The 27,956-nt window shown below is 34.8% G+C and overlaps 1 protein-coding gene across 6 annotated transcripts in view; it reads right to left on the reverse strand.

Moving 5' to 3' along the window:
* Positions 1-27,956, reverse strand: part of HOOK3 (hook microtubule tethering protein 3) — a 117,580-nt gene that overhangs the window by 36,746 nt on the left and 52,878 nt on the right. For all 6 annotated transcript variants that reach the window (XM_058720487.1, XM_058720490.1, XM_058720489.1 and 3 more), the window contains 7 exons: positions 23,953-24,116; positions 17,754-17,894; positions 15,986-16,187; positions 11,530-11,640; positions 10,717-10,804; positions 3,541-3,610; positions 784-924 (listed from right to left, as the gene is read on the reverse strand). In XM_058720487.1, coding sequence (XP_058576470.1) covers positions 784-924; positions 3,541-3,610; positions 10,717-10,804; positions 11,530-11,640; positions 15,986-16,187; positions 17,754-17,894; positions 23,953-24,116 — 917 coding nt within the window. The remainder of the gene's footprint in view (positions 1-783; positions 925-3,540; positions 3,611-10,716; positions 10,805-11,529; positions 11,641-15,985; positions 16,188-17,753; positions 17,895-23,952; positions 24,117-27,956) is intronic.

A 27,956-nucleotide genomic window follows, 5' to 3' on the forward strand; every position in this document is an offset into this window, starting at 1 on the left:
AATCAGGCATAATAAACTGTAATATCAAGCAAACTATGAAACCATTAATGAAAATGTCAAATCCCTCAAAAATGACATAATATCACAACACTAAGAAAAGGAAAAGACACCATGTTTGGTATCTAAGAAACATTTCCAAAAAGGAAAAGAACTAAAAGACTGTCACAACAAAATATAAACGTAATTCTTTCCAGAGCAAGCTATTGCTGTACAGTTGCTTTGAATGACTACATAATGATTTTCTTGTTAAATTTCCAGATTCTGAATTCTCATAATTGAATTGTTTATAAAATGAATGACTTCTTTTCAGGGTCACAAGAAATAACAGGTTTGAAAAAAAAAAGAACAAAAACTCTTGTCAATTCAGTTCTGATGGATCCTGTTTTTCTCAAAACTGATCCTTCAACACATTAGCTTATAAAAACAAGGTAAACTGTATTATTCTGATAATGAATAGAACTAAAATTGTGAAAGACTGAATTAATAATCAGATTTTTTTTTAATCTTCTGGTTTTAATTAGTAATTAGAAAGGGAAAAGGGTGGGGTGGTTGGTATCAGTTTGCTTGAAGAAATAAAGAGGGGAATGCTATTATAAAGAGGCACAACACTTTTATGCAAGTCTATCTGTAAGCAGAAAAATGGATTAAGGTACTCTTAAAATGAAATGGAATAACACATTATCACTACTCAACATACAATCCAAATCTTTGTTTAAGGGAATCAAAATCAAGGAAAACAGAGAAAACCTGTGTCAAAATGCTGTCATCTACATACATCTTTACCTATTCTCTGTCTCCAGTTCATTCTTGCGTAGGTTTGCATCATCCAGAAGACTCTGCAATAAGGCAATTTTTTCATTGTCTGAACCCTCTTGGTTAATTTTTAACATCTTATTCTCATGCTGAAGACGAATAAGTTTCTCCCTGAATGAACAAAAGAAAAGCTGATTATGTAGTACACTGATGCAATACTGTTACCAAAATCCAGCTATTCACAGTTACAGATTTAATGCATAGAACAGAAATGAAAAACAAAATACTGCAAAGAATTCAGCTCTTGTAATTGGCTAAGACATTACATTCAGGTCTTCAGTACTTTCTTTTCAGAATGGATAATCTGAAGATAACAGCATCTCCAAACATCATGACTGTAATGAACGATACCTCAAAATTCTATTTCCTTTTTGGTTTAAATATTTAAGCTGTGAATGCATTTATGTATTTGTTTTTCAGTTCTCATCAAAAAACATAATCTCTAATGCTATGCTCTTGAACTACCAATCACTTGATGTCAAGACATAATATTCAACAAAGAAAGCCTTAAATATATGTAGTCCACCCATTCCTATAAATATGTGAAATTGTATTCTTGTTAACAAACCATGTTCTGAGAGCTGCATCTGCTATTCATACTTAAGTTTGCACAATCTTTTCATATCATTAAATATTATACCTTAATGATAAATATAACACTTTAAATGACATGTTAAACAACATACTGCAGATGAATTGCTATTTAGTTAATCAATGCACAATTATTTGGAATTTGTTATCAATTTTGAGCTTTGATGTGATCAAAGTGATCAGCTTTATTGGTTATTTCCTTAGGATTAATTTCTAGAAAAATATGACAATCCTGTCAAGTTGCTCAAAACAAAAGTACCACCACAAGAAAAAAAAAGTTGTAATTATGTGTGGTGATGAATGTTAACTGAACTTACTGTGGTGATCATTTCACAATATAGACATTTCAAATCATTATGCTGTACACCTAAAACTAATACAATTTCATCTCTTTTACCATTTCATTTTCTTGATGGCTCTTCTGGAGACAGAGTATATTTGACTTTGTGATGAGTCATACTCAAAAAAGCCATTTTATTTGTTGAATCTTTATCATTGTTCTTTTTCTTCAGGTTAAAAATCCAACTGCAAAATCTAAAAGCTTCCTTAAAACTGTGGTTTTTCTTTTCTTCTTCTTCTTTTTTTTTTTTGATATAGCCCTGTATTTAGATTCATTCCACAAATTTTATTGGTCCAATAATAAAGTACCACATCAGAAGGTAGAAAAGGAAAAGGTATATAAGATGCTTCCTGTGTTGGTGCTACATTATTCTCGTTTTGTTTATCCTCCCTAAATAAATGCCAACAATAAATAATGTCTTCATTTATTCAACAAGTAACTGAATGCCTATTGTAACTTTCAAAGTTTATGAAACCCTTACACAATCATTTCACTTAATACCCTCCCAAAGATTTTATGAAGAATCAAGGCCAGTGTCAATTTTGTTTTATTTTTTTTTACTTGTTTTATTTTTTATTTTTTAAAATTTACATCCAAATTAGTTAGCATATAGTGCAACAATGATTTCAGGAGTAGATTCCTTAGTGCCCCTTGTCCATTTAGCCCATTCCCCCTCCCACAACCCCTCCTGTAACCCTCCGTTTGTTCTCCATATTTGTGAGTCTCTTCTGTTTTGTCCCCCTCCCTGTTTTTATCTTATTTTTGTTTCTCTTCCCTTATGTTTATCTGTTTTGTCTCTTAAAGTCCTCATATGAGTGAAGTCATATTATTTTTGTCTTTCTCTGACTAATTTCACTTAGCATAATACCCTCCAGTTCCATCCACGTAGTTGCAAATGGCAAGATTTCATTCTTTTTGATTGCCGAGTAATACTCCATTGTATATATGTACCACATCTTCTTTATCCATTCATCCATAGATGGACATTTGGGGTCTTTCCATACTTTGGCTATTATAGCAGCATACACTGCTGCTATAAACACGGGGGTGCATGTGTCCCTTCAAAACAGCACAACTGTATCCCATGGATAAATGCCTAGTAGTGCAATTGCTAGGTTGTAGGGTAGCTCTATTTTTAGTTTTTTGAGGAACCTCCAGACTCTCTTCCAGAGTGGCTGCACCAGCTTGCATTCCCAAGGGCCAGTGTGTCAATTTTAAAAGGGGGCAAATAGTCCCCAAGAAGGTAAAAGCAATATACAGGGTTAATCATTCTCCTTCTGTCAGATACTTGGTGCCTCTCCCCTAATTTTTAATTCTTACACATCAAGGCAGGCATATATTGAAATAAATGGAATTTTAAAAATGCTATCCCTAAATAAAACTGTAAGTTAATACTGAAGGAAGAATACTAGAGAGGGGAAGATACGTCTGTCTACTGTAATGTATCTTTCCCAGACAGATAAATCTTAGTGACTAATTATTTTGAAGGCTGTTGGGTAGGCATAACCTTTATCTTTAGGCCAAGTGGTTTCACTGCTAAATGTCTGCTAAGAATACCCAAGCACAGATATATTAGTTTGCTGTGAATGTGCGAAATACTGTCCTACCCAAGTGGGAAAATGTCTCTTGGGCCAAATGAAGAAAGCTTCTAACAGGCTGAAAACATGGACATTTAATACTGAGTTCATGTTGAAATTATTAGTAATAATGAGTAAGAAACTCCTCTTTATACTGTAGAGGAGTAAGTTTCCTCTAGGAACATTGTGCAATACGACTGAATGTCATATTCTCCTTACCTTATCTCAGGTGTAACAATCTCTGCTGCCAGACTATCTGAAGATTCTTGACTTCCCAAAGGCATTAACCCTACAAATACACAAACATGGATGCAAGGTTTAAGAGAGAGTATATCGATCTCCTTTAGTTTCTATATGAAACACTACTTTGAGCATTAATTTTAATATCTAAAATCTTTGTTTTAGTCAAGTAAAAGACTATCACAGTTGCCTTACGTTATTATCGTTTTAACAATTTAAAACAAATTTTATGTTTTATTTTTTATATTTGAGAGAGAGAGAGAGACAGAGCATGAGCAGGGGAGGGGCAGAGAGGTGGAGACAGACTCTGAAGCAGGGTCCAGGCTCTGAGCTGTCAGCACAGAACCCGACGCAGGGCCTGAACTCACAAGCAGTGAGATCATGACCTGAGCTGAAGTCAGACACCCAACCAACTGAGCCACCCAGGTGCCCCTCATTTTAACAATTTTTAAGTGTACAATTGAGTGGCAATAACTATATTCATTATGCTGTGGAATCATCACCACTATTTCCAAAACTCCTTACCCAAAAACACAAATTTTGTAACCATTAAGCAATAACTCCCCATTCCCTTCTCCCTTAGCTCCTCGTAACCTTTATTCTACCTTCTGTCTCAATGAATTTGCCCATTCTACATACCTCACGGAATCATACCAATATTTAACCTTTTATGTCTATATTACTTCACTTAGCATAATGTTTTGAAAACTCACACATGTAGAATTTATCAGAACTTCATTCCTTTTCATAGCCAAACACACACACACACACACATTTTCTTTATCCATTCCTCTATTGAGGAACATTTAGGTTGTTTCCATCTTTTGGCTACTGTGGATAATGCTGCTTTCAACACTGTTAAACCAGTATATGCTTGAGTCCTTGCTTTGAATTCTTTTGCATATTTACGTAGGAATGGAATTGCGGATCATGTGGTAATTTTATGTTTAACCTTTTGAAGAACCACCAAACTCTTCTACCAGTGGCCTCCTATTTTACATTCCTAACAGCAATGCACAAGAGTTCCAATTTCTCCACATGCCCCCCAACACTTATTTTCCTTTCATTCTTTGGTAGTAGCCATCTAAATGGCTGTGAACTATCTCATGGTTTTGATTTGTATTTCTCTAATGACTTTGATATTGAGCATCTTTTCATATGCTTTTTTGCCATTTGTATATCTTCTTTGGAGAAATATCAATTCAAGTCACCCATTTGTGAGCTTAGCTGTTTTTTATTGTTGAGTTGTATAAGTTCTTTATATATTCTGGATTTCAATCACTTATCAAATATATATATATGATTTACAAATATTTTCTCCCCATTTTATGGGTTGCTTTTTACTCTGTCAATAGTGTTCTTCGAGGGGCGCCTGGGTGGCTCAGTCGGTTAAGCGTCCGACTTCGGCTCAGGTCATAATCTCGCAGTCCGTGAGTTCGAGCCCCACGTTGGGCTCTGTGCTGATAGCTCAGAGCCTGGAGCCTGTTCAGAATCTGTGTCTCCCTCTCTCTGACCCTCCCCCGTTCATGCTCTGTCTCTCTCTGTCTCAAAAATAAATAAACGTTAAAAAAAATTAAAAAAAAAAATAGTGTTCTTCGATGCACAGAAGTTTTAATTTTGATGAAGTCCAATTTGTTTCATTTGCTGACTTAGCTTTTGGTATCAATTCCAAGAATTCATTGCCAAATCCAAAGTCATGACAATTTTCCTCTGTTTTATAGGTTTAGCCCTTACATTAGGTCTTTTACCCATTTTGAGTCCATTTTTTAAAACATGAGTTTGGATGTAGATATCCAGTTTTTCCAGCACAGTATATTGAAAAGACTTTCCTTTCCCTCACTGAATGGTTTTGACACTGTTGTTGAAAATCGACTGACGACATAAGGAAGGGTTTATTTCTGGGCTTTCTATTCTATTCTGCTGGCCTTATATGACTGTCTTTATGCCTATACCACACTACTCTGATTGCTACAATTATATTAAGTTTTGAAATAATCAGGGTGAGTTCTCCAACTTTTTTCCTTTTTAAGACTATTTTGGCTATTCAGGATCCCTTGAGATTCTATATTAATTTTAGGATGGGTTTTTCATTTTTCTGTAAGAAGTGGCAACAGTTTTCAGGGTGCAAGTCTTTGCTTCCTTGGTTAAATTTATTCCCATGTATTTTATTCTCTTTGATCCTGTTATATATAAAATTATTTTCTTAATTTCCTTTTTAGATTTTTCATTATTAGTGTTTGCATATATATTTTTGCTGCTAATGTAACTGAGCTGCATCCTACAACTTTGTTGAATTCATTTTACTAGTTCTAACGGGTGTTTTTTGTTTTTTGTGATCATGCCAACTCGAAAGATAGTTTTAGTTCTTTCCAATTTAGATTAAAAAATTTTTCTTTTGTCTAACTGGTCTGGTTAGAACTTGCTGGGCTATGTTCAATAGAAGTGTAGAAGTGGTGGTAGTTGGTAGTCTTGCTTCTGATCTTAGAGGAAAAGCTTTCAGTCTTTCATAATTGAGTTGATGTGAGCTGTGGATTTTTCACATATGGACTTCATCATATTGTGGAAGTTCCCTTTCTAGCACTCTTCCTAATTTATTGAAGTTTTTAATGTTTTTTTTTCTTTTAATAATGGTGTTAGACTTTGTCAAATGCCTTTTCTGCATCAATTGAAATGATTATGTGATTTTTCTCCCTTCATTCTCTTAATGTGATATAGTACATTGATCTTTGTATGTCTACTCTTATGTGAATTTCATGCTTTTCAATTACAGTAGCTTTATAGTAAGTTTGAAATCAGAATGTGATTTCTCCAACCTTTTCCTTTCCAAGATTTTTTTTCTTGGTTATACTGGTTCCTTTGTATTTTCACATAAATTGAATAAGTTTGTCAATTTCTACAAAGGAAATCTGCTTAGAATTTGATTGGGATTGCATTGAATCTTTATTATTCAATAAAGTCAATATTAAGAGGACTGCAGTCTTAACTAGAGTGAATTTTCTGATACCTGAACATGGATTGTCTCTCCATTTATTTAGATCTTTAGCTTGGCAATGACTTAATAGTTTTCAGTGTACAGGTCTTATGCTTATATATATATTTTTAATTCAAATCCAAGTTAGTTAACATATAGTGTAATAATTATTTCAGGAACAGAATTTAGCGATTCATCACTTACATGTAACACCCAGTGCTCGTCTCAGCAAGTGTCCTCCTTAATGCCCTTCACCCCTTTAGCCCTTCCCCCCAACCCAAACCCTAGAGCAAATGAAGAGTTTGCTCTTTGCATTTAAGAGTCTCTTATGGTTTGCCTCTCTCTGTTTTTATATTATTTTTGCTTCCCTTCCCTTATGTTCACCTGTTTTGTATCTTAAATGCCACGAGTGAAATCATATATTTGTGTTTCTCTGATTGACTTATTTTGCTTAGCATAATATACTCTAGTTCTATCCACATTGTTGCAAATGTTATGCTTCTTTATTAAACTTACTCCTAAGCATTTTATTCTTTATGCTACTATTGTAATTTCATTTCCAGATAATTTACTCATAGTACACAAAAATATAATTGGTATTTATATACTGATCTTATTATATATTGAGGCCTTGCTGAACTCATTTACTAGTTCTGTGATTTTTTTTTACGTCCTCCTTTCTAATCTGAATGTGTTTTATTTCTTTTTCTTGCCTGACTGCAAGAACCTCTGATACGACAATGAAAAGAAGCAGCAAGAGTGAACATCCTTTATGCACCCCCATGTTTACTGAAGCATTATTTACAACAGCCAAATTATGGAAGCAGTCCAAGTGTCCACTGATAAATAAATGGATAAAGAAAATGTGATATTCATTATATATATAATATATATTATATATATATATATATAATATATATATGTATATATAATGCAGCCATAAAAAAGAATGAAACCATGCCATTTGTAACACCATAGAGGGAGATAGAATAATTCTAAGTGAAATAAGTCAGAGAAGGAAAAATATCATATGATTTCACTCATATGTGAAATTTAAGAAACAAATGAACAAAAGAAAAAAAAAGAAGAAACAATACAAAAAACAAACTGCTAACTATGAAGAACAAACTGATGGTTGCCAGAAGGGAGGTGGGTGGGGGGATGGGTGAAATAGGTGAAGAGGATTAAGGAGTACACTTAGAATGAGCAGTGAGTAATGTACAGTATTGTTGAATCACTGTACACCTGAAACTAGTTTAACACTGTATGTTAACTATGCTGGAGTTTGATAAATAATAACACATAAAAAATAGTGATCATCCTTGCCTTGTTCCTGATCTTAGGGAAAACATTTAGTATTCACCATTAAGTATAAAGTTAGCTGTAGGTTTTTCATAGATATCCTTATTAGGTTGAGGAAGTTTCTTTCTATTGAAGCTTGCTGAGAGTGTTTCTCACAGATGGTGTCACCATTTTTTTTAACTTAATGACATAACATACATATCTCTCCAGGTCAGGCATATAAGATATAGTTCTTTTTTTAAATGGCTCTACAGTTTACAGTTGAATGAGACTTTTAGGTTGTTTCTAAATTTCACTATTATAAATGATGATTTAATTCATTAGGGTAAATTTTTTGAGCAAATTTGCTATGTCAACGACATATACATAAATAAGGTTAAAACATATAGGCTCATAGGTAGCAAAGAAACAAAAGTGTAAGTTTACATGAGATAGCCTCTCTTGATATGGGGGCTGAGAGTTAAGGAATTAAGGTTTAGGCTGATTCTTAAAATTTGGGAAAAACTTATACAGTAGATTAGAGATACATGAAAGGATTACCAAGCAGCAATGAGTATCCAATTACGTTCAGAAATAATTTTTGGTGAAGACAAGCAAGATATGTAATTTTCTCAAAAGCAAAAATCTGACTACTTCAAACTAAAAAGCCTCTCCATAGCAAAGGAAACTGAACAAAATGAAAAGACAATGCACTAAATGTAAGAAAATATTTGCAAACAATACATCTGATAAGGGGTTAATATAAAAACATTTAAAGAGCTCATACAACTCAACTACAAAAAAACCAATTAAGAAATGAGCAGAGGATCCGAATAGACATTTCTCTGAGGAAGACATCCAGATGGCCAACAAGTACATGAAAAGATGCTGAACATCACTCATCAGGAGGGAAATGCAAATCAAGACCACATGAGCTATCACCTCACACCAGTCAAAAGGACAAGAGATAACAAGCGTTGGTGAGAATGTGGAGAAAAGGGAACCCTTGTGCACTGTTGGTGGAATGTAAGTTGGTGCAGCCATTGTGGAAAACATAAATTAAAAATAGAACTACCATATGATCCAGCAATTCCTCTTCTGAGAATTTAATCACAGAAAACGAAAATACTAACTTGAAAAGATACCTGTGCCCTCATTATTTACAATAGTTAAGACATGGAAGCAGCTTAAGTTTCCATCAATTGATATATAAACAAATTGTGAGATTATATATATATATATATACATATATACACACACACACATATGTATATATGAACTCCATAAGAAGGAAATCTTGCCATTTGTGATATGATGCATCTTGAGAGCAATATGCTAAGTGAATAACTCAGACACAGAAAGACAAATATTGTGTGATTTCATTTACATGTGGAATCTAAAAACAAAACAAAACAAAATAAAAAATACAAAAAAACCAAGCCACAGATACAGAGAACAGATTGGTGATTGCCAGAGGTGAGATATGAGGGGGTGGGCAAAATGGGTGAAGGGGTCAAAAGGTACAAACTTCCAGATATAAAATAAATAAGCCACACAGATATAATGTATAGCGTGGTGACTACAGTTAATAACACTATATTGCATACTGAAAGTTGTTGAGAATAAGTTAAAAGTTCTCATCACAAGAAAACAAATTTTGTAACTGTGTATGTTGACGAATGTTAATTAGACTTCGTGTGGTGATCATTTCACAATAAATACCAATATCGAATCATTAGGTTGTACACTTGAAACTAATACAATGTTATGTCAATTATACCTTAATTTAAAAAAGGAAAAAAAAAAGAGAAAGATATATAACCGTCTTTAGCTGGCCCTGGTTAATTTGGAACAGAGAAAAAAAAACTTTAGGCAATCTGAACTGGTGTTTGACAAGCTTTCACCATTAAGGAAAGATGGTGGTGATCAGAACAAAGTTAAATGGCTGTGAGGTGGGCTGTGTAAGCTGGAAAATGAGGCCAGAAGAGAGCTGATCAACAGAAATAGAAATCACAGAGGGGGGGGGCACCTGAGTGGCTCAGTCAGTTAAGCATCCGACTTTGGCTCAAGTCATGATCTCACGGTTCGTGAGTTTGAGCCCCGCATTGGGTTCTGGGCTGACAGCTCAGAGCCTGGAGCCCGCTTCAGATTGTGTCTCTCTCTGTCTGCTTGCATTCTGTCTCTTGCATTGTCTCAAAAATAAATAAACATTAAAAAAAAATTTTTTTAGGAACAACAGAGAGGGGGTTAAAGGTGAAATGCGGTAGGCAGAAGGAATGAGGAGGAGAAAAAGGAGGTTGTAGTCAGAGGAGAGGAAGAATTCCAGTTTTGGGTAACTGAAAAGCCAAGGGCAGGTTACTGGAACAGGGGTGAACAAACTGTGAAGCTGTACAAGTCACCGTTCAGGCTCCACATCTGCCAGCATGATGACAAAAGTGGAAGGGACTAACTTCGAGCTAAGTGCTGCTCCTTCCCTGTGAGAAGAGCAGAGTTCTACTTTGTACAGAAGTCCTGTAATGCATTGATATCCAACTCACATCTCAGGCGAAAAAAAAACCACTGACTGACTTTTAAAAGAGGTCATAAGAAACTTCCCAGAATAAAATTTTCCAGGTTTATTATTAACACAGATGATTTAACAAATGTTTATGCTTTTGATCTAATAAAATTCAAATATTTACATATAATTAAAATACAAAATAGGCCAAGTAAATCTGGTCTTATTAACTACAGCCTATTTGCCACAAAATCTGGGTAACAGTTTATAATTTATATCAACTTCATGCCTCTTCACCAGTTTTTCATTTTCATCCACTGGTGCAAGCATCTTAAAATGAATCAAAAATTTCTACTCATACTGTAAAAAATAAATGATCTTGCTTGAGCTACTGAAATGTTTTTACCTTGAGTTGTGAGCTGTCCTTCTTGCGCCTGTACACAACGAAGCTCTTCAATGGTTTCCTTCAGAGAATCCCTTTCTGTTCTTAACCTCTGGAGGGACATCAAAAATAAGGAAAGTTAGCTTTACATTTTATGAATTTATTCATCAGTGGTCTTTGCCTTACCTAAGAGAGTGATGAACAGTAGGGAACATGGACATGTTTCATGTTTTGATCTTCCATAGAAAGATCATAAAAGGACAAAATTACAACAAATTTAATATTTAACAATATTAAATATCTACTATGTGCAAGGCAATATGTTATACACAGTTAAACATAAGAAACAAAACTGTTTACTCCAGTACATTATATAAAGTACATTATATAACATTCTTTTCATTAGACATAAAAAGATCAAAGAGCTAAGACTAAATATTCATCAACCATGACAAAGTAAAAATATTTTTAAAAGATTCAAGATATGATGAACAACAACAAAAAGAATTGTGTCCTCTCAATTATACAGAAAACAGAAACGCTATTCAAATTTATAGAAAGTCATGAGCAGAACAATGTATGAGAAACAAAAGTGGTAGAAAACATAAAAGTATACAAAAGAAATTAGAGTGGAAGTAAAAACATTCTTTTAATCTTTTATTTTAGATTTATTTCTGAAACACAAATGTAAATCGTCTATAATTTAAAAACAAATAGGATCTCTAATTTTTAAATTTATAAATAGAAGGAATTATTATAGTCCAAATATGAATTAAATGTCATTGTCTTAATTTTAGCAATGTTCAAAACCAAAGTGCCTAATACATATATACTCACATCTTTTTCTTTTTGAAGACTGTCAACTTTTTCTTTTAGCCGCTTATATTCAAAATCTAATTTATCTGCTTTCTTCGATTCTTCAGATAATCTATTTTGTAGTTCTACTACCTGATACAGAAAGGTACCATTAATTTTTAAAATTTGAAACGTTGGAAATTATCACTATTTTCTTCCACAGAGCTATGAAAACTCCCCCCTCCAGCAACAAATACAAAAAGAAAAAAAAAAAAAGTGTACAATATAGCAGCCTAACCCAACAGAGAGAACAAGTAACAAAAATCTGCTCAGACATTATGGGTTCTAAAATCTGATTATCCAAAGTAGCAATGTACAAAATTACAAAGAATGTACAGTACAGACTTTCATTTCCTGTACTACACATAACAGAGGGGTCTGAAACTCAGCACAAAGCAAAAGAAATGCTAGGGAACAAAAAACCTGATTGCACAGCTGTGCTTACAAGAAAGTAAGAGAAAGCTTCAGGGCCTGAAATGAGTAGGAAGTCTGTATGGAAGCTACAGGTTCCACGAGGCACCAACTGCTAATACCAGGAAACTAGAGCTTTGAATGTAAAGGAAGACCAGTTGTTTAACCATCTTGGGCTCTAAAAGGTGCTGAGTCAGTAAACAGGTAGGTTAGGAAAAAAATCCATTAGCTGGAAAAAATCAGTAAGGAAGCTTGCCTGTCATAAAGTGAGTGCTCTGGGTTTAAACAAGTATAACTTGAGAGTTTGTAACTATGGCCTACTAACATGTAGATTTGTGTTTCCATTTTTACCACAGGCTTTATCCAGCAAATCCTAACACAGGCAATTAATTTAAAGTTGTCCTGGTTGGTAGTGCTGTGACAAATCTGGCATATACGAAACATTGTTTGGAAGAATACAACATCAACCAAAACCTCCTAGTATTCCTGAAGATAAAGAGGAGCCAAATGAAAGAGCAAAGGCCATAAAGAAGCCACCATGAACACCATTATCATTAACAACACTAACAACAAACTAGTAGAATAAGACCTGAAAGGATTTCAGATTGGAATTATTAGTTATAAAATAGTAGGTTTAAGTTTAATACTTAAAGTAAATAAAGATGGAAATCTAAATTAAGAAAGGAAGATGATCAGGCAGGTTTGAAAGAACACTCAAAGAGAACTTTTGGAAAGAAAAATATTATCATTGAAAAACAAAGTATATTAAGCTCCAGATCAGAAATAGGTGGAGAGAATTAGTGTATTACAGAATTTCACTGCAGTATTTCTAGTTGTAGATTCCTTATTTATTTAGTTTGTAATTCACTGTAAATACTACCTCTGATGTCCTTCATTAGTTCTAAAACAATGTTCACCCATCCTTTTCCTCAAATAACATCTTTTTATATTTCTTGCTGTTCTCTTTTCTGGAACTCTAATTGGATCATCTGATTTTAATTTAACATCTTTTAATGTCACGTATAGTTTCTTCGGGCTACATTTATTTTGGGTAGTTTCTTAGTCCGCATTCAAGTTAACTAATTCTTTCAACTTTAGTGTATGTTGAAAATTGAGTAATAAAATGTTGGGAAGAAATATACCCAGGGGGCGCCTGGGTGGCTCAGACGGTTGAGTGTCTGACTTCGGTTCAGGTCATGATCTCACAGTTTGTGAGTTCAAGCCCCACATTGGGCTCTGTGCTGGCAGCTCAGAGCCCGGAGCATGCTTCAGATTCTGTGTCTCCCTCTCTCTCTGCCCCTCCCCTGCTCACACTGTCTCTCAAAAAATAAGCATTAAAAAATAAATTTAAAAAATAAAGAGAAATATACCCAGCAAAAAACTTGCCAGTATTCACGGTGCACAGAGCTGTTCTACTAAATCTTCTCCAACTCATTTTAAGCTAGTATAGTTTTGATGCCAAAATCAGATAAGGAAAGTATGAGATAGAAACCTTCAAGTGAATCACAGAGGCAAAATATTCTAAATAAAATGAACAAAGCAAATCTAATAATGTGAAACCAATAAATCTGCAGTGACTAAATGAGTTTTGATTCAGGAATGCAAGGATAGCTTAAGCAGAGACAATCCATTAATATAATTCATCAACATTAATAGAAAGGAAGAGCAGAATAGGAGTATCTCAATAGTGCAGGAAAAGGAGCTGATTAAGTTTAATATCCATTTAAAATAGACACCCTGAACAATATATGCTAATACATTGGCAAAACATTTAAAGCATTCTGTACAAAATCAACAAGAAATGGTTGCCTAATATGATTACTTCTATTCTGAGTTGTATCACAGGTCAAACATGCTGATTGAGAAGGAAAAAAATGGTATGGAATAGAAAAAGAGAAACAAAACTATTTTATTTGTATTTTATATGACTTCGGACAAGAGATACTGCAGACATTACTAGAAGTAATATGAGAATCTGGCATGGTTGTAAAATGACATAAACATCGATTTCAATTGCATAAATAAACAACAAACTGAAAATGGTATCCTTTGTTTTGCTAATTGCAGTTATAAAATCTGAACAAGGTACCTAAGAGTAAATGTAATATGTGCATGACATTTAGAAGAAAATTACAAAACTGAAAGACACTGAAGATCTAAATAAATGGAAAGATATATTGATCAAATAGGAACATTCATTGTCATAAAGATGTCAATTCTCCCCAAATTAACCAACAAGAGTCAATGCAATTATAATTCCCAAAAGTTTTGGGTATTTAGCTAAGGAAAAGTTCTAAGAGACAGTTTTGAAAAAGAACAAGGTGTATTATCAAATATTAAATTACTAAAAATTTATAAATAATAAGACAGTGGGGTATTGTGTCAGAATAGACATATAAACCAATGAAACAGAAGAGAGCACCCAGAAACAAACTCACATTTAAGATGGAAACTTTAGGTATGTGATAAGATGGACTTGCAGGTCATTGTGGAAGAAACGGACTACTAAATAAATGCTACTACGTTGACTGGTTGCCTACACAGACAATGAGGTATTCAAATGGATCCTTAACCTAGCATCCTACACAAAAATTAATTCTGTGTGATTTGAAGAACTAATTGTGCACAAAACTAACTTTAAATCTTTGTTAAGAAAAGAGAGGTTAGTCTTACATCTTTATGTAGGAAATTATTTAAGACAAAAGACAGAATATTTAAGACAATATCATAAAAAGATATTTAAAGTTAATCAATCTCAAAAAAGGTAAAGAGAAAGGTCACAGAATGGTAGGAAATAAAAATAGCAAGTGTAATTGACAAAAGATTAATAGCAAGACCATATAAAGAACTTTCAGAAATCAGCAAGAAATAACACAATTTTAAAAATGAATAGAAGATTAAAAATGGGCAATTCACAAAAGAAATGTAATCAGTAAATATATTTGTAATTAGGGTAATGCAAAGTATAATCATGAGGCAACACGATTTCATATTCAACCAACTGGCAAAATTTCAAGTGTGACAATACTATGTGTTGGTGATGATGTGGAACAACAGGGATTCATACAAACTTCTGGTTAGTAATACAATCATTTTGAAGAGCAATTTAGCAGTATCTCATTAAATGAAGATACTCTAGGAAGAAATTCCTTATAGCTGTAAAACTTTCACACATGTATAGAAGAGAACATGTTCAATACTATTCATTGTGATATTTCTTGTAATTAAAAGAAATGTTGAAACATCCTATGTTGTCCTTCAATAGGAAAATGGATAAGCTGTGGTTTCATGACTCAACAGGATACTGTATAGCAGTACATATGAAACGAATAAAGCTATATCTGTCAACATAAACAAATTTCACAAATATACTGAGCAAAGTAAATCACAGAAGAGTCTTTTTACTATATCATTTATAGAGTTCATATATAGAGTTTATAGAGAAACATGTCAAAAATGTTACACATTATATATACACATATATACATATATATACACACACATATATACATATACATATATACATATATATATGTATATATATATATATATATATACATATATATATATATATATATACACATACATACGTATACACATACATGAGTAAATATATATGCACCAAAAGAATAAAGAGATGCACGGGAAAGAAAACTACAAAACAGCATAGTGTTTACTATAATGAAGAGGGGAAGAGTATGTTTTATTTTTTTAAGCATAGATACTTATATTATTCTTTTACTTTTGTGTATTTCTTAAGTATTACATAATAACTTAAAAATAAAAAACAATAAAAAGATTTGCTATAGAGACTAGTTGGTAACCTCTGGATAAGAACTAAGTTTTAATGTTAGCTATACTGGAATTAAAATTAAGAACTTAGTAAGAAAAAAAGAATGAAGTTTCCATAGGTAAAAAACAGAATACTGTGAAAACAAAAGTCAGTGGATTTTTGGTAAGCCACAGTATTATAATGGAAAGCTTGCTTGAAAACATCATTAAGAAACTTTGTTACTATTCTTTTTACCTGTCTCTTATATGTCTCAAGTTGACTTCGAGCTGCATTGGCTTTTCTTAACTCTTCCTCTAGACTGACAGTGTTCTGCATATACATAGTATTCTTTTCTTCTAAGAGTTTAACCTGACGCCTCAAATCACCAAGATCTTCTAGCTTCTTTTTATATGATTCCACTTGGCCTTCTAGTTTAGACACTTTATCAGAAGAATGTCTAGAATGAGATGGGAAATCAGAAATCAGAAACACATCGAGTTGTAAAGCTGTTTTAATAGTGCTAAACCAAGAGGGACTGCCAGAAAAGAACACATTCAAATGAAGTTATAAGACCAAAGGTGACTCTAGATTAATGTTTTGTTCAGGCTAAAAAATATAACCAAAATTACAGCAAAACTTGTAATGGAGAATGTCATATAATTTCAGGAAAGCAAGTGGTGGTGGTGGGGTGTGTGTAGGGGGGTAGCCAGCACAGTGACATGTAGCAAAGAAGCAAAATAAATTGTGCAGTGTCCAAATGATTTGGCAATTAGAATGACATTAGTGACTAAAGGAACAGCCATTTCCGTGCAGCAGTGGGAGTAGGAGAGGGCACATTTTAAGGAGTTAAGGAGAGAATGTAAATTTTACCTTGTGTAATCTAAATTTGTTCTGGAGGGAAGGAGAGAGGAGTAAGTCTTTTTTCTAAGATGAGAGACCTAAACATATAAATATATGCTAAAGTGGGAGATCCAAATGCAAAGAGAAATGATAACAGATGGAACACAGTCCTTGTGTAAGCAAGAAGTATTGAGACCCAGAGCTCTGAAGAAGGAATCAGCACTGGACATGAGAAAGAATGACAAGTCTACATTCTAAAAGCAAAAATGAAAAGATAGGTGGGAATGCAGGGCAGTTAGAGGTGCAGGAAGTACAGGACATGGAGAGTCCCCACAGCTCATGGTTTTTCCTTGATGCAGTAGGAGACAATGTCATCTACTGAGACTAAAGCATTGAGAGGTGGGGGGGGGGAGGGGGGGGAGGGGTGGGTGTCCAGGTGAAAAGAGTTATGGAAATAGGTGCTAGCTATGAGAGAAATGGGAGACAGAGCTATCTATCATGAGCAGCAGAATGGTGGACCACAGGTAAGAGCCCAAGGAAGAGTAAAGATCATGGCTTTGTAGTAGGACAAAACTGTATCACTATGTGATTTTCTCTATTCATTCTCAGTATTCAAAGAGCAAAAGTGTAAATGGCTGGAATGATCCGACAGAAGATAGATTATACAAGTGGAATGGTGGCAAATTGAGGTGGCAGAGAGTGAAGGCACTTAGTGAGAGAACAGTCGAGGTGCAGGTAAACTGGTCCAGCAAGGAAATGATGCCTCGTGGGGTGTGACAGTATCCGAGAAAGAGGAAGACTGAGTGAGCAGAGGACTTGAAATTAAAGAAAAGGAGTCATAATAAGAAAAGCTCCAGAGCTACACAAGTATTTAGTGATGGTCGGAGACTAGTTTCTATTTAACAAACATTTATACAGCACTTACTTACTTGACAGATGCTGTTCCAACGGTTTAGAAATAAAAACTTACTTAGTTCTGCATCTAAATCTGAGGTGGGAGGTGTATTATCTCCATTTTACAGATGAGAAAATGGTTACACGAGAGGTTAAATAAATGACAGCACTGGAATCTGAACCCAGTTAAATACCCTGCTATGCTCAGAGATCCTAGAGTTTATGAGTGGCAGAGCTGTTCTGGGTGATGACAGGCCTGAGAGGTCACAAAGATGGGAAAACTGTTTACCTAAGAACATCTATTTCATCTTTTAGAGACTGAGCGTCATCTGCCAAAGTGGTTAGTTCATCATTCTGTTGCCGGAGTTCAGAGATTTCCTTTTCTAACTCTTCACAGCGTATACGATAATCATCTTTGGCTGCTTCTAGTCTGTAATCAAAACAAAATAGACCAAGAAAATACTATTTATTGTCTAATAATTCTCCTTAGAACAGCAAAAGGAAATAAAAAACATGAGAATACACTCTTGAACCTGTCTCCTACTTCTGTGACCATAAGCTCTATCTTCAAGTTTTATCCTGAAATGGATTCCACTGGTCCAAGGCTTATGGAAACATAACAACTGATTATCACCCCTCTGTTCAGAAAGTTAGACATCACGTAATATTTTTCCAAATACAGAACATAAAATTTATTTAAAGTTTTATTTGTGACCATGAAATTAACAGATGTTCCTTGTTGAAAATTTATAAAATACAGAAAAGCAAGCAAGAAAAAAATATGTATTAATCTAAGTAGATAATACTGTTAATTAACATTTTTGAGTATATCCTCTAGTCTGGTTGCTATTCATAGGTCTTTTCCCCTCTAAATATGGATAATACCGTTCACACCTCTTATTTTATTTCGCTTTAACATAAATCTTTACTTTTGATTTACAGGATTGTCTCTAATGTCACAAATATTTATTGTTGATTATTTATTTTTTTTATTTGAGAGAGAGAGAATGAGAGTGAGTGAGCATACGAGTGGCAGAGAGGGGCAGAAGAAGGCAGTCTGACGTGGGGTTTGATCCCCTGAACACTGAGAATCAGGACCTGAGCTGAAATCCAAGAGTGGGATGCTCAACTGACTGAGCCACCAGGTGCCCCCGACTTTTAAAAAATTTTTTTTGAGAGAAAGAGGGAGCCTGAGTGGGGAAGGAGTGGAGACAGGGAGAGAGAGAGAATCTTAAGCAGGCTCCATGCCCAGCAAGGAGCCTGACCAACCACGAGATCATGACCGGCACAGAAATCAGGAGTCGGACTCTTAACCAACTGAGCCACCTAGGCGCCCCCTCAGGTGTTCCTTTGTTTACTTTCAATTTTATTTATAGAAGTATTTCAATTTAACAGAAATTCCTAATTTCTATGTAATTCTATTGATGCATTTTCTACCTTATAGTTTTCACTTTTGGTGTATGATTATAAAGCTTTTTTCTTTTATATAAAACATAAAAATATTACAAATATTTTAAAATATATTTAAATATAAATAAATTTAATAAATAAATTTTAATAATTTAATGAATAAATTTTACTATAATTAAATACAAATTTAAATAAATTTAAATATACACATATATAATACAATATTATAAAAATATTTTATATTTCTTGTCAGTATTTAACAGGGTTTCTTTTTTTTTTTTTGAATTTTTTTTTTTTAATGTTTATTCATTTTTGAGAGACAGAGAGAGACAGAGCATGAGTGGGGGAGGGGCAGAGAGAGACACACACACAGAATCCGAAGCAGGCTCCAGGCTCTGAGCTGTCAGCACAAAGTCCGAAGCGGGGCTTGAACTCACAGACTGCGAGATCATGACCTGAGCTGAAGTTGGATGCTCAACCGACTGAGCCACCCAGGTGCCCCCAGGGTTTCATTTTTAACACTAAAATTCTCAATTTCCCCTGGAATTAACTTTAGTATATGATGTAATGTAGGAATCTAACTTTTCCTGCCAAAATATTTACCTACTATCCCAAAACTATTTAACAGATAATTTAATCTTTACCTATTGATTAGAAAATGCCACCTTTGTCATATTAGAAATTTATGTATACACTTGGGTCAGTTTTCTGGATCTGCATTTGTGTTACTGGTTTGTCTACTTTGCTGCACCAATACCAAAATTAGTACAGGTGTGTAACGTTTCAACAATGGACACGGCAAGCACTCCCTCATTATACTTTGAGTGTAAACGTTCTGGGAATCTCCTGCTCAATACGTCTGGCTGAACACAAAATGTGAATTGGAATCAAGTTCAAATTATATAATAATTTAAGAGAAAATGGCATTCTTACAATGCGCCGTTAAAAACGTGTAAAAAAAAACAAAGTAAACAAACAGATGTTATCGTTCTCCATATACTGAAATACTTTTTATGTACGACTAAGAAGTTTTTGTTGTACAAGTCCCTCATATTCCTTTTAAATTTTATTATTCCTTGGGTACTTATAAACTTACAAAAGCAAGTTTTTCCTGATGATCCTACCTAGTTATTACTAGAACATCTTATGACCTATACAAATGTCTTATAGTTACTCTCTTCCCATTGTTTACCGGTTCTGAGAACTTTAGGTTGATTCACTTCACATTTTCTAGGTGGACCAACCTATTATCCATAAATAATGATCATTTACTTTTTGTCATTCCAAAATTTTATCTTACTTTTATTTCATTTTCTAGAAAAGTAATAACTAAATTGTATCTGTGTGTTAGGCAATATTCTCAGTACTTTTCACATGTTAACTCATTTAATACAAAAATTCTAGAAAGTAGGTAATTTTTAGACCATCTTACAGTGAATGCAATGGAGGCATGCCCAAAGTTACACAGCTACTAAGTGGCAAAGCCAGGATTTTTGGAATGTCTAGAAAAAAACTCAAATACTAGATTAATACAAATTATCATCTTGTTCTCTACTGAGAATTTCACACACCAACCTTATTTTATACTATTCCTTCTCCTTTAACTTATGGATTGAAAGAGCTAAAATAAGAAATTTAATAGTTATTGTAATAGACTTAATAACAGGTTAACGATCCTGGCATAAAGTTTATTGTAATAAAGTACCAATTGAAGTTGCTCTTGTTTTATTTAGGATTATTTAAAAAATACTCATATATCAGATGTATTTTTAAAAATTATTTTTGTTGGGTTTGATGTAAGGGAAGGAAAAGTGAAAGTAAATTCTTATGCTCCAGATGTTATCATTGTCTAGAAAATTGGATTTAACCGCCCCCCCCACCATTTACTTTTAAATATTTGAAATCTACAGACAATTTGAAAGACTAGTTCATGAATACCTGCACACCCTTTGCTAGATTCATCTACTTATTGTTAACATTTTGCCTCATATGCTTTCTCTCACTTTATGGGTAAACACATACATAAAATACACACGTACATTTTTTTTTTGAGAACTATCATAAAGGAAGCTGCAGAGGTCATGACCCTTCACCCCTAAATACTACAGCAGTAAGGATAGTCTTATTCATCATCGAAATACCATTATTATATCTAAGACAATTAATATTAATTTATCTAATATGTAGTCCATATTTATCCAACTGTAGTAAAAATGTTCCCTCTTTCCACTTTGATCCAGGATCCAAAGAAAAATTTTCACATTATCTTTAGTTGTATTATCCCTTTTGTATTTCCTTCCTTTTGTTTTTTATAATATTGACTTTTTTGATGGGTGGCTGGGTGGCTCAGTCAGTTAAAGTGTCGGACTTCAGCTCAGATCATAATCTCGCAGTTTGTGGGTTTGAGCCCCAGGTCGGGCTCTGTGCTGACAGCTCAGAGCCTGGAGCCTCCTTCAGATTCTGCGTCTCCCTCTCTCTCTCTCTGCCCCTCCCCCACTTGCAATCTGTCTCTCTCTTAAAAATAAACATTTAAAAAATATAAAAAAATAAAAAGAAAAAATAAACTCCTATTTTTTTGACTTTTTTGAGTAGTCTTACCCATCTTTAAGGATATTCCTTATTCTGATTATTTCTTCATGATTACATTCAGGTTAAATATTTGGCAAAAATACTATACAAGTGACACTGTGTACCCTGTGGGTGGTGCTGCTTAGTTTGATGATTTAATTAAATGGTAACTGCCAGATCCCTCCATTAAAAAAATATATTGTCCCTTTTGTAATTAAAAATAATCCATGAGGGGCGCCTGGGTGGCTCAGTCAGTTAAGTATCTGACTTCAGCTCAGGTCATGATCTCACAGCTCATGAGTTCAAGCCCTGCATCAGGCTCTGTGCTGACCGCCTGGAGCCTGCTTTTGATTCTGTGTCTCCTTCACTCTCTCCCCTCCTCTACTCATGTGCGCGTGCTCTCTCTCTCTCTCTCTCTCAAAAATAAATAAAAACATTAAAAAAAATTAAAAGCACAATACCACTATCACATATATTAAAATTAATAATTTCTTCAAAAAAAATCTATGAGAGTTAAAACTTAAAAGCTCGTATCAATGCTCAAAAAAGAAAAAATATGAAAGGTACAAGGTTATAATACAGATAACCCAGAAGAATTATATTTGACTATAAGGAATAATAAATACTAAGAGGTATAAATATGTAGTACTGATAAGTACTTGAATTGTTTAAGCGCTTCAAAATAATAATTGCAATATGTACTACAACATGTATTCTGGAACAAATAAAAGACTCAGACACTATTTCCTTCATAATGAATACACAGGACAATTCTAAATACCACTTCCCCAAACCATACTTTAAAAACTAGCCACAATTTAGGGGCACCTGGGTGGCTCAGTTGGTTAGGCATCCAACTCTTGCTTTCAGCTCAGGTCATGGTCTCACAGTTCAGGAGTTAGAGCCCTGCATTGGACTCCACGTACTGACAGTGCGGAGCCTGCATGGAATTCATTCTCATTCTCATTCTCATATTCTCTCTCTCTCTCTCTCTCTCTCTCTCTCTCTCTCCCGCCCGTCCACCCCTCAACCCCCCTTCAAAACAAAACAAAGCAGAAAAAAAACTAGCCATAATTTAGAAACAAAAGGGTACAGTCATACTTAGATTTTACTATCTACCAATTCTGTCTTAGAAGGTCAAGATTAAGATGAAGCGTTCTCAAACTTTTTGGTCTCAGGACCTCTTCACACTCTTAAAATTACTGACATTTCAAAGAACTTTTGTTTACATAGGTTTATCTATGGATATTTACTTATCATATTTAAAACTTAAAACAGAAATACCTAAATATATTGAAAAGGACAGTAATAAAACTATTATATCAATATAGACAACACATCATTTATGAAAAATAACTGTATATCCTAAAACACAAAAATAGGGAGAAGAGTGGTGATGTTTTACATTTTTGTGATTCAAATAATCCAGTCTCACAGGAAACAGCTGGGCTGTCATAGCTATTTCTATATTCACCTGTTGTGACACCTTTTTGGCTGAAGTGTATGAAGGAAATCCACCCTTGCACAGACATGTAGGTAGAAAAGGGATGGGCTGGAAGCCTCTCTGAAAGGGTCTCTGCAAACCTGCAGGGGCCCACAGACCATATCTTGAATTGCTCATGTAGACCACAGGGGATGAACTATTTCTAAGGTTTCAGAAAAGACTTAAATATAGTTTTTTTATTTTTTCCTGTTAAAGCAAAATATATGTCTTACTGCTAAATCCTTCAATTGTGTGGTTCTGTTTTATCTGGCAGGATGCCAAATTTTTCCTTTTCTCCTTTTCCCTTTCACCATCCAATTGCCAAAGGGTGATTCTCCCTTCCTCTTAGCCTTTTCCTCTCCCAGAAGATGTGTTTAGAAAACAGTCCCTCTAAATTAGCTTGCCCTTTAAATAAGCCTATCTCTATAAATCATGGACCTGGCCTTTTTATTGTGTCCCTTTAAACCAAGTACCTGCAAAGGGCACCAATCTCTTTATGTTACTGCCACTATGTTTTCAGGGTATCTGGTCCTTTAAGGCAACTCACTTGACTTTAAAATCTTTTCCCTGCAGTTTGTGGTTTAATCTCTTTTTTGTCTTAAAACTGATTTCAGATTTTGAGTGAGTTTAATCTTTCTGATGATCTCTCCAACTTACCTTACCCTCAGGCCCTGTATTTTTCTGTCTTCCTCTAATTTTTTGTTAATCTGCCTTTTACTTGCCTGAAAGCACCTAGCAGGATGGGGTGGGACAGGTGTATGGGATGTGTGGTTCTTGTTTGCTTTTCTCACAAGAACAGCTGAGGCATACTGTCTTTCAGGTAATATTGAGCGTGTGGTTTTGATAGACTTTTTCCTAGGTATGAAGTTACCTTCGTGTCACATGGGAAGATTTGGGGAAGTTGTTTATTTTACATCCTCCTGTGGTTTGCAGCCACCTAGTGTTATAGTCCTAACACTATATTCTTAACTTTAAAAGACAATTACCAAATGTTTTAACGGATAGACTTTAGTGAGGGGTCTTTTACCTGAATGTTTCTTCTTGGAGTTGTTCTAATTGAGTTTGGAGCTGCAGATGCCTTCTTCCTGCAGGACTGTTCGGATCTTCTATAGAATCAGATTGATTAAGTCTTTCCATTAATACCTGATTCTCTGCCAAAAGACTACTTTTCTCCTCTTGCAATGCTGCAACCTGTTAGAATATAGGAAGACAGCAATTATTTCTTTCAATTACACTGGCATCAGCACAATCACTTGTGAATTACCATTATGAATTAAAGCCTGTTTTGATCAACCTCCACTGCAAACATTTACACTACCTTTGAATACTGCACAGGCAGAGCAATATATAAGAGTAAGCAGGAATTCATTCTTTACATCTGAAAAGATAGTCCACCAAGTAAGATATGTAAATGGCAACTAAGCACACAAAAAGATACTCATGATTAATCATTAAGGAAATTTAAATTACAACCACAATGTTCTACCAATACACTCCTAGAAAGGCTAAAATAAAAAATACTGGCTATACCAAGTGTTGGCAGAGATGTAGAATAAATGGAAGTCTCATACGCTTTTGGTGACAATGTAAAATGTTTCAAGCACTTTGGAAAACAGCTTTGCGTTTTCAAAAAAAATTAAACATGCAACTACTACATGACCTAGGCAGTATTTACTTACTCAAGAGAAATTAAAGCACATGGCCACATAGATTTATAAAGAATGTTAACAGATGTTTTATTTGTAATAGAGAAAAACTAGAAACAACACAAATGTTCATCAACAGGTTAATTGGTAAATTCTAGTATGTGGATATAAGACAATACTATTTGGCAATGAAAAAGAATTAACTATGGATACCATCAACACAAACGAATCACAAAATAATGGAAAAAATCAGACAAAAAAGTATACAATGTATGATTCCTTTTATATACAATTCAAGAAGATACAAACAAACCTATAGTGACAAAGCAGAGCTGGGGACTGGAGGGGGAATACAGAGTCATGAGAAAACGTTTGAGGGTGATGGGTTCATTATATCAATAGCGGTAATGTTTTCACACATCAATACATGTCAACAGTTTTGAATGTACACTTCAAATATGAGTTTATTATACGTTCATTTTATCTCAATAAAGCTGTAATAACAAAAGTTAACTGCCATTTCTAATTCTCGCTCCCCATCCTCCACTTTCTCTTGAACTCATTCTAGCTGGGCTATTGGCCCTACCATTCTACAAAACTGCTCATCAGATCACTACTGACACCTCCATGTCACTGCGATCAATGTTTGAAGCAACTGACCACATACTCCTCCTTGAAGCATTTCCTTCACTTAGCTACCAGGACCCCTTACTCTCCTGGTTTCTATACCAGCCTACCAGGCTTCCCTGTCTCCTTAGTCAATTCCTCTTTATTTCCCTGCCATTAGACTAGCCTACAGCTTTTCTTCTTTACATACAGTGATGGCTTCCAGTTTCATGGCTATAAACGTCCTTGATTCAGTGATAACTTGCACATTTCTATTTCTAGCCTGCATGCCTAAACTGGACATCATTTACACTTGGATGTCTAACAGGCATCTCAAATTTAAATTGTCCAAGTGGAGCTCTTAATCGCTTCTCACTCTCATTCCCTCCAGTCTTTCCTATTTCAGTGAAAAGGAACTCTGTCCTTCCAGTTGCTCAGTCATAATCCTTAACATCTTTCCTTCATACTCACATCCAATTTGTCAGAAAATATCATTGACTATACCTTCAAACATATTTTGACCACTTCTTCCTAAATTCCAATCTAAGCTAACATAATTTTTTTTTGCCTGGATTTGTGCAGTGGTTTCTTAATTAGTCTTCTAAATTTGGCCCTTGCCTCCCTTTAGTCTATTGTCCATACACCGGTCACAATAATCCATTTAAACAAAGTCAGCTCACATGACTACTTTGCTCAAAATCCTCCGACTTCCCATTTATTCAAAGTCAAAATCTTTACAAAGGCTTCTAAGGCCTCTTCAGACTGATATCCACTTCACACACTCTCTTCAGAAGGCACTCAGTAACATTTGTTGAATAAATGAATGAAGCTAAAATGCCAGCTCTATAATTTGTCAGGTTTCTATAAATGCATGAGTCTTGTCTCAGAAGAGAGCAGTGGCTCTATTCCATGTCACTGGACTATTTCATCCATTTCTGCACCTTCCTCCTTTTTTTTTTTTTAAATGATGTATGCCTGTGTATTTGGCAAAAGTCCTTTTCACACACACGGAAAACGGAGACTACAGGCATACCTTGTTTTGCTGTACTCCTCAGTACTGCCATTTTTACACATTGAAAGTTTGTGGCAATCCAGTCTAAAGTCTATCGGCACCATTTTTCCAACAGCACTGCTCACTTCATGTCTCTGTCACATTTTGATAATTCTTATAATATTTCAAACTTCTTCATTATTATTGTATTTGTTACGGTGATCTTCGATGTTGCTATTGGAATTGCTTTGGGGTGCCAACAAACACACCCATATAAAATGGTTAATTTAGTTGGTAACTGTTGAGTGTGGTCTGACTGCTCCACTGACCAGCCGTTCCTCCCCCACTAGTCTATCTCACTCCTCAAGCCTCCCTATACTCAGAGACACAAAAATACTGAAATTATTAGGCCTACTATACCCTGTAAGTGTTCAAGTGAAAGGCTGCGCATCTCTCATTTTAAATCAAAAGGCAGAAATGATTAAGCTTAGTAAGAAAGGCACGTTGAAAACCGAGATAGGCTGAAAGCCAGGCTTCTTGTATTAAACAGTGTAGCCAAATTGTGAATGCAAAGGAAAAATTCTTGAAAGAAATTAAAGGTTTAAAGCTACTCCAGTGAACACACAAATGATAAGACAGTGAAACAACAGCCTTATTGTTGATATGGAGAAAGTTTTAGTGGTCTGGAGGGATCAGCCACAATATTCCCTTAGGGCAAAGCCTAATCCGGAGCAAGGCCCTAACTCTCTTCAACTGTGAGGGCTGAGAGAGGTGAGGAAGCTGCGGAAGAAAAGTCTGAAGCCAACAGAGGTTGGTACATGAAGTAAAAGGGAAAAACTACCTCCATAACAAAAATTGCAAGATGAAGTAGCAAGAGCTGATATAGAAGCGACAGACACCAAATTATCCAGGAAATTAAGGAGTTGAGATAATTCATGAAGGTGGCTACACTAAACAGATTTTCAATGTAGATGAGAAATTCTCTTCTATTGGAAGAAGAGGCTATCTAGGACTTTCACAGCTAGACAGGAGAAGTCAATGCCTGACTTCAAAGCTTCAACAGACAGATCGATTCTCTTATTAAACATTGAGGCACCTGGTGAGTTTAAGTTAAAGCCAATGTTCATTTACCATTCTGAAAATCCTAAGGCCCTTAAGAATTAATGCTTAATCTGCCCTGCCTGTCCTCTACCCATGGAACCAGAGTCCCGATGACAGCACATCCGCTTACAACATGGTTTACTAAATATTTTAAGTCTACTGTTGAGACCTACTGCTCAGAAAAAAAGATGACTTCAAAAATATTACTGCTCACTGACAATGCCCCTGGTGACCCAAGAGCTCTGATGGAGAAGTACAATGAGATTAATGTTCAAACCTGCTAACACGATATCCACTCTGTAGACTATGGATCAAGGAATAATTTAGACTCTCAAGTCTTATTATTTAACCAACACATTTGGGGGGCACCTGGGTGGCTCAGTTGGTTATGCGTCCAACTTGTGATTTGAGCTCAGGTAATGATCTTGCGGTTCGTGAATTCGAGTCCTGAGTTGGGCTCTGCACTGACAGCATGGAGCCTGCCTGGGATTTTTCTCTTACTCCCTCCTCTCTCTGCCCCTCTCCCACTTGTGCTTGTGCCTCTCTCAAAATAAATAAATAAACATTAAAAAAAAAAAAAAAAGAAGAAGCACATTTGGTAAAACTGTAGCTGCCACAGATTATAATACTTTTTCTAATGGACCCGGGTACAATGAATTGAAAACCTTTGGAAAGGATTCACCATTC

The sequence above is a fragment of the Neofelis nebulosa genome, chromosome 3 (genome assembly GCF_028018385.1).
Source record: "Neofelis nebulosa isolate mNeoNeb1 chromosome 3, mNeoNeb1.pri, whole genome shotgun sequence".
In the NCBI taxonomy this organism is placed as follows: domain Eukaryota; kingdom Metazoa; phylum Chordata; class Mammalia; order Carnivora; family Felidae; genus Neofelis; species Neofelis nebulosa.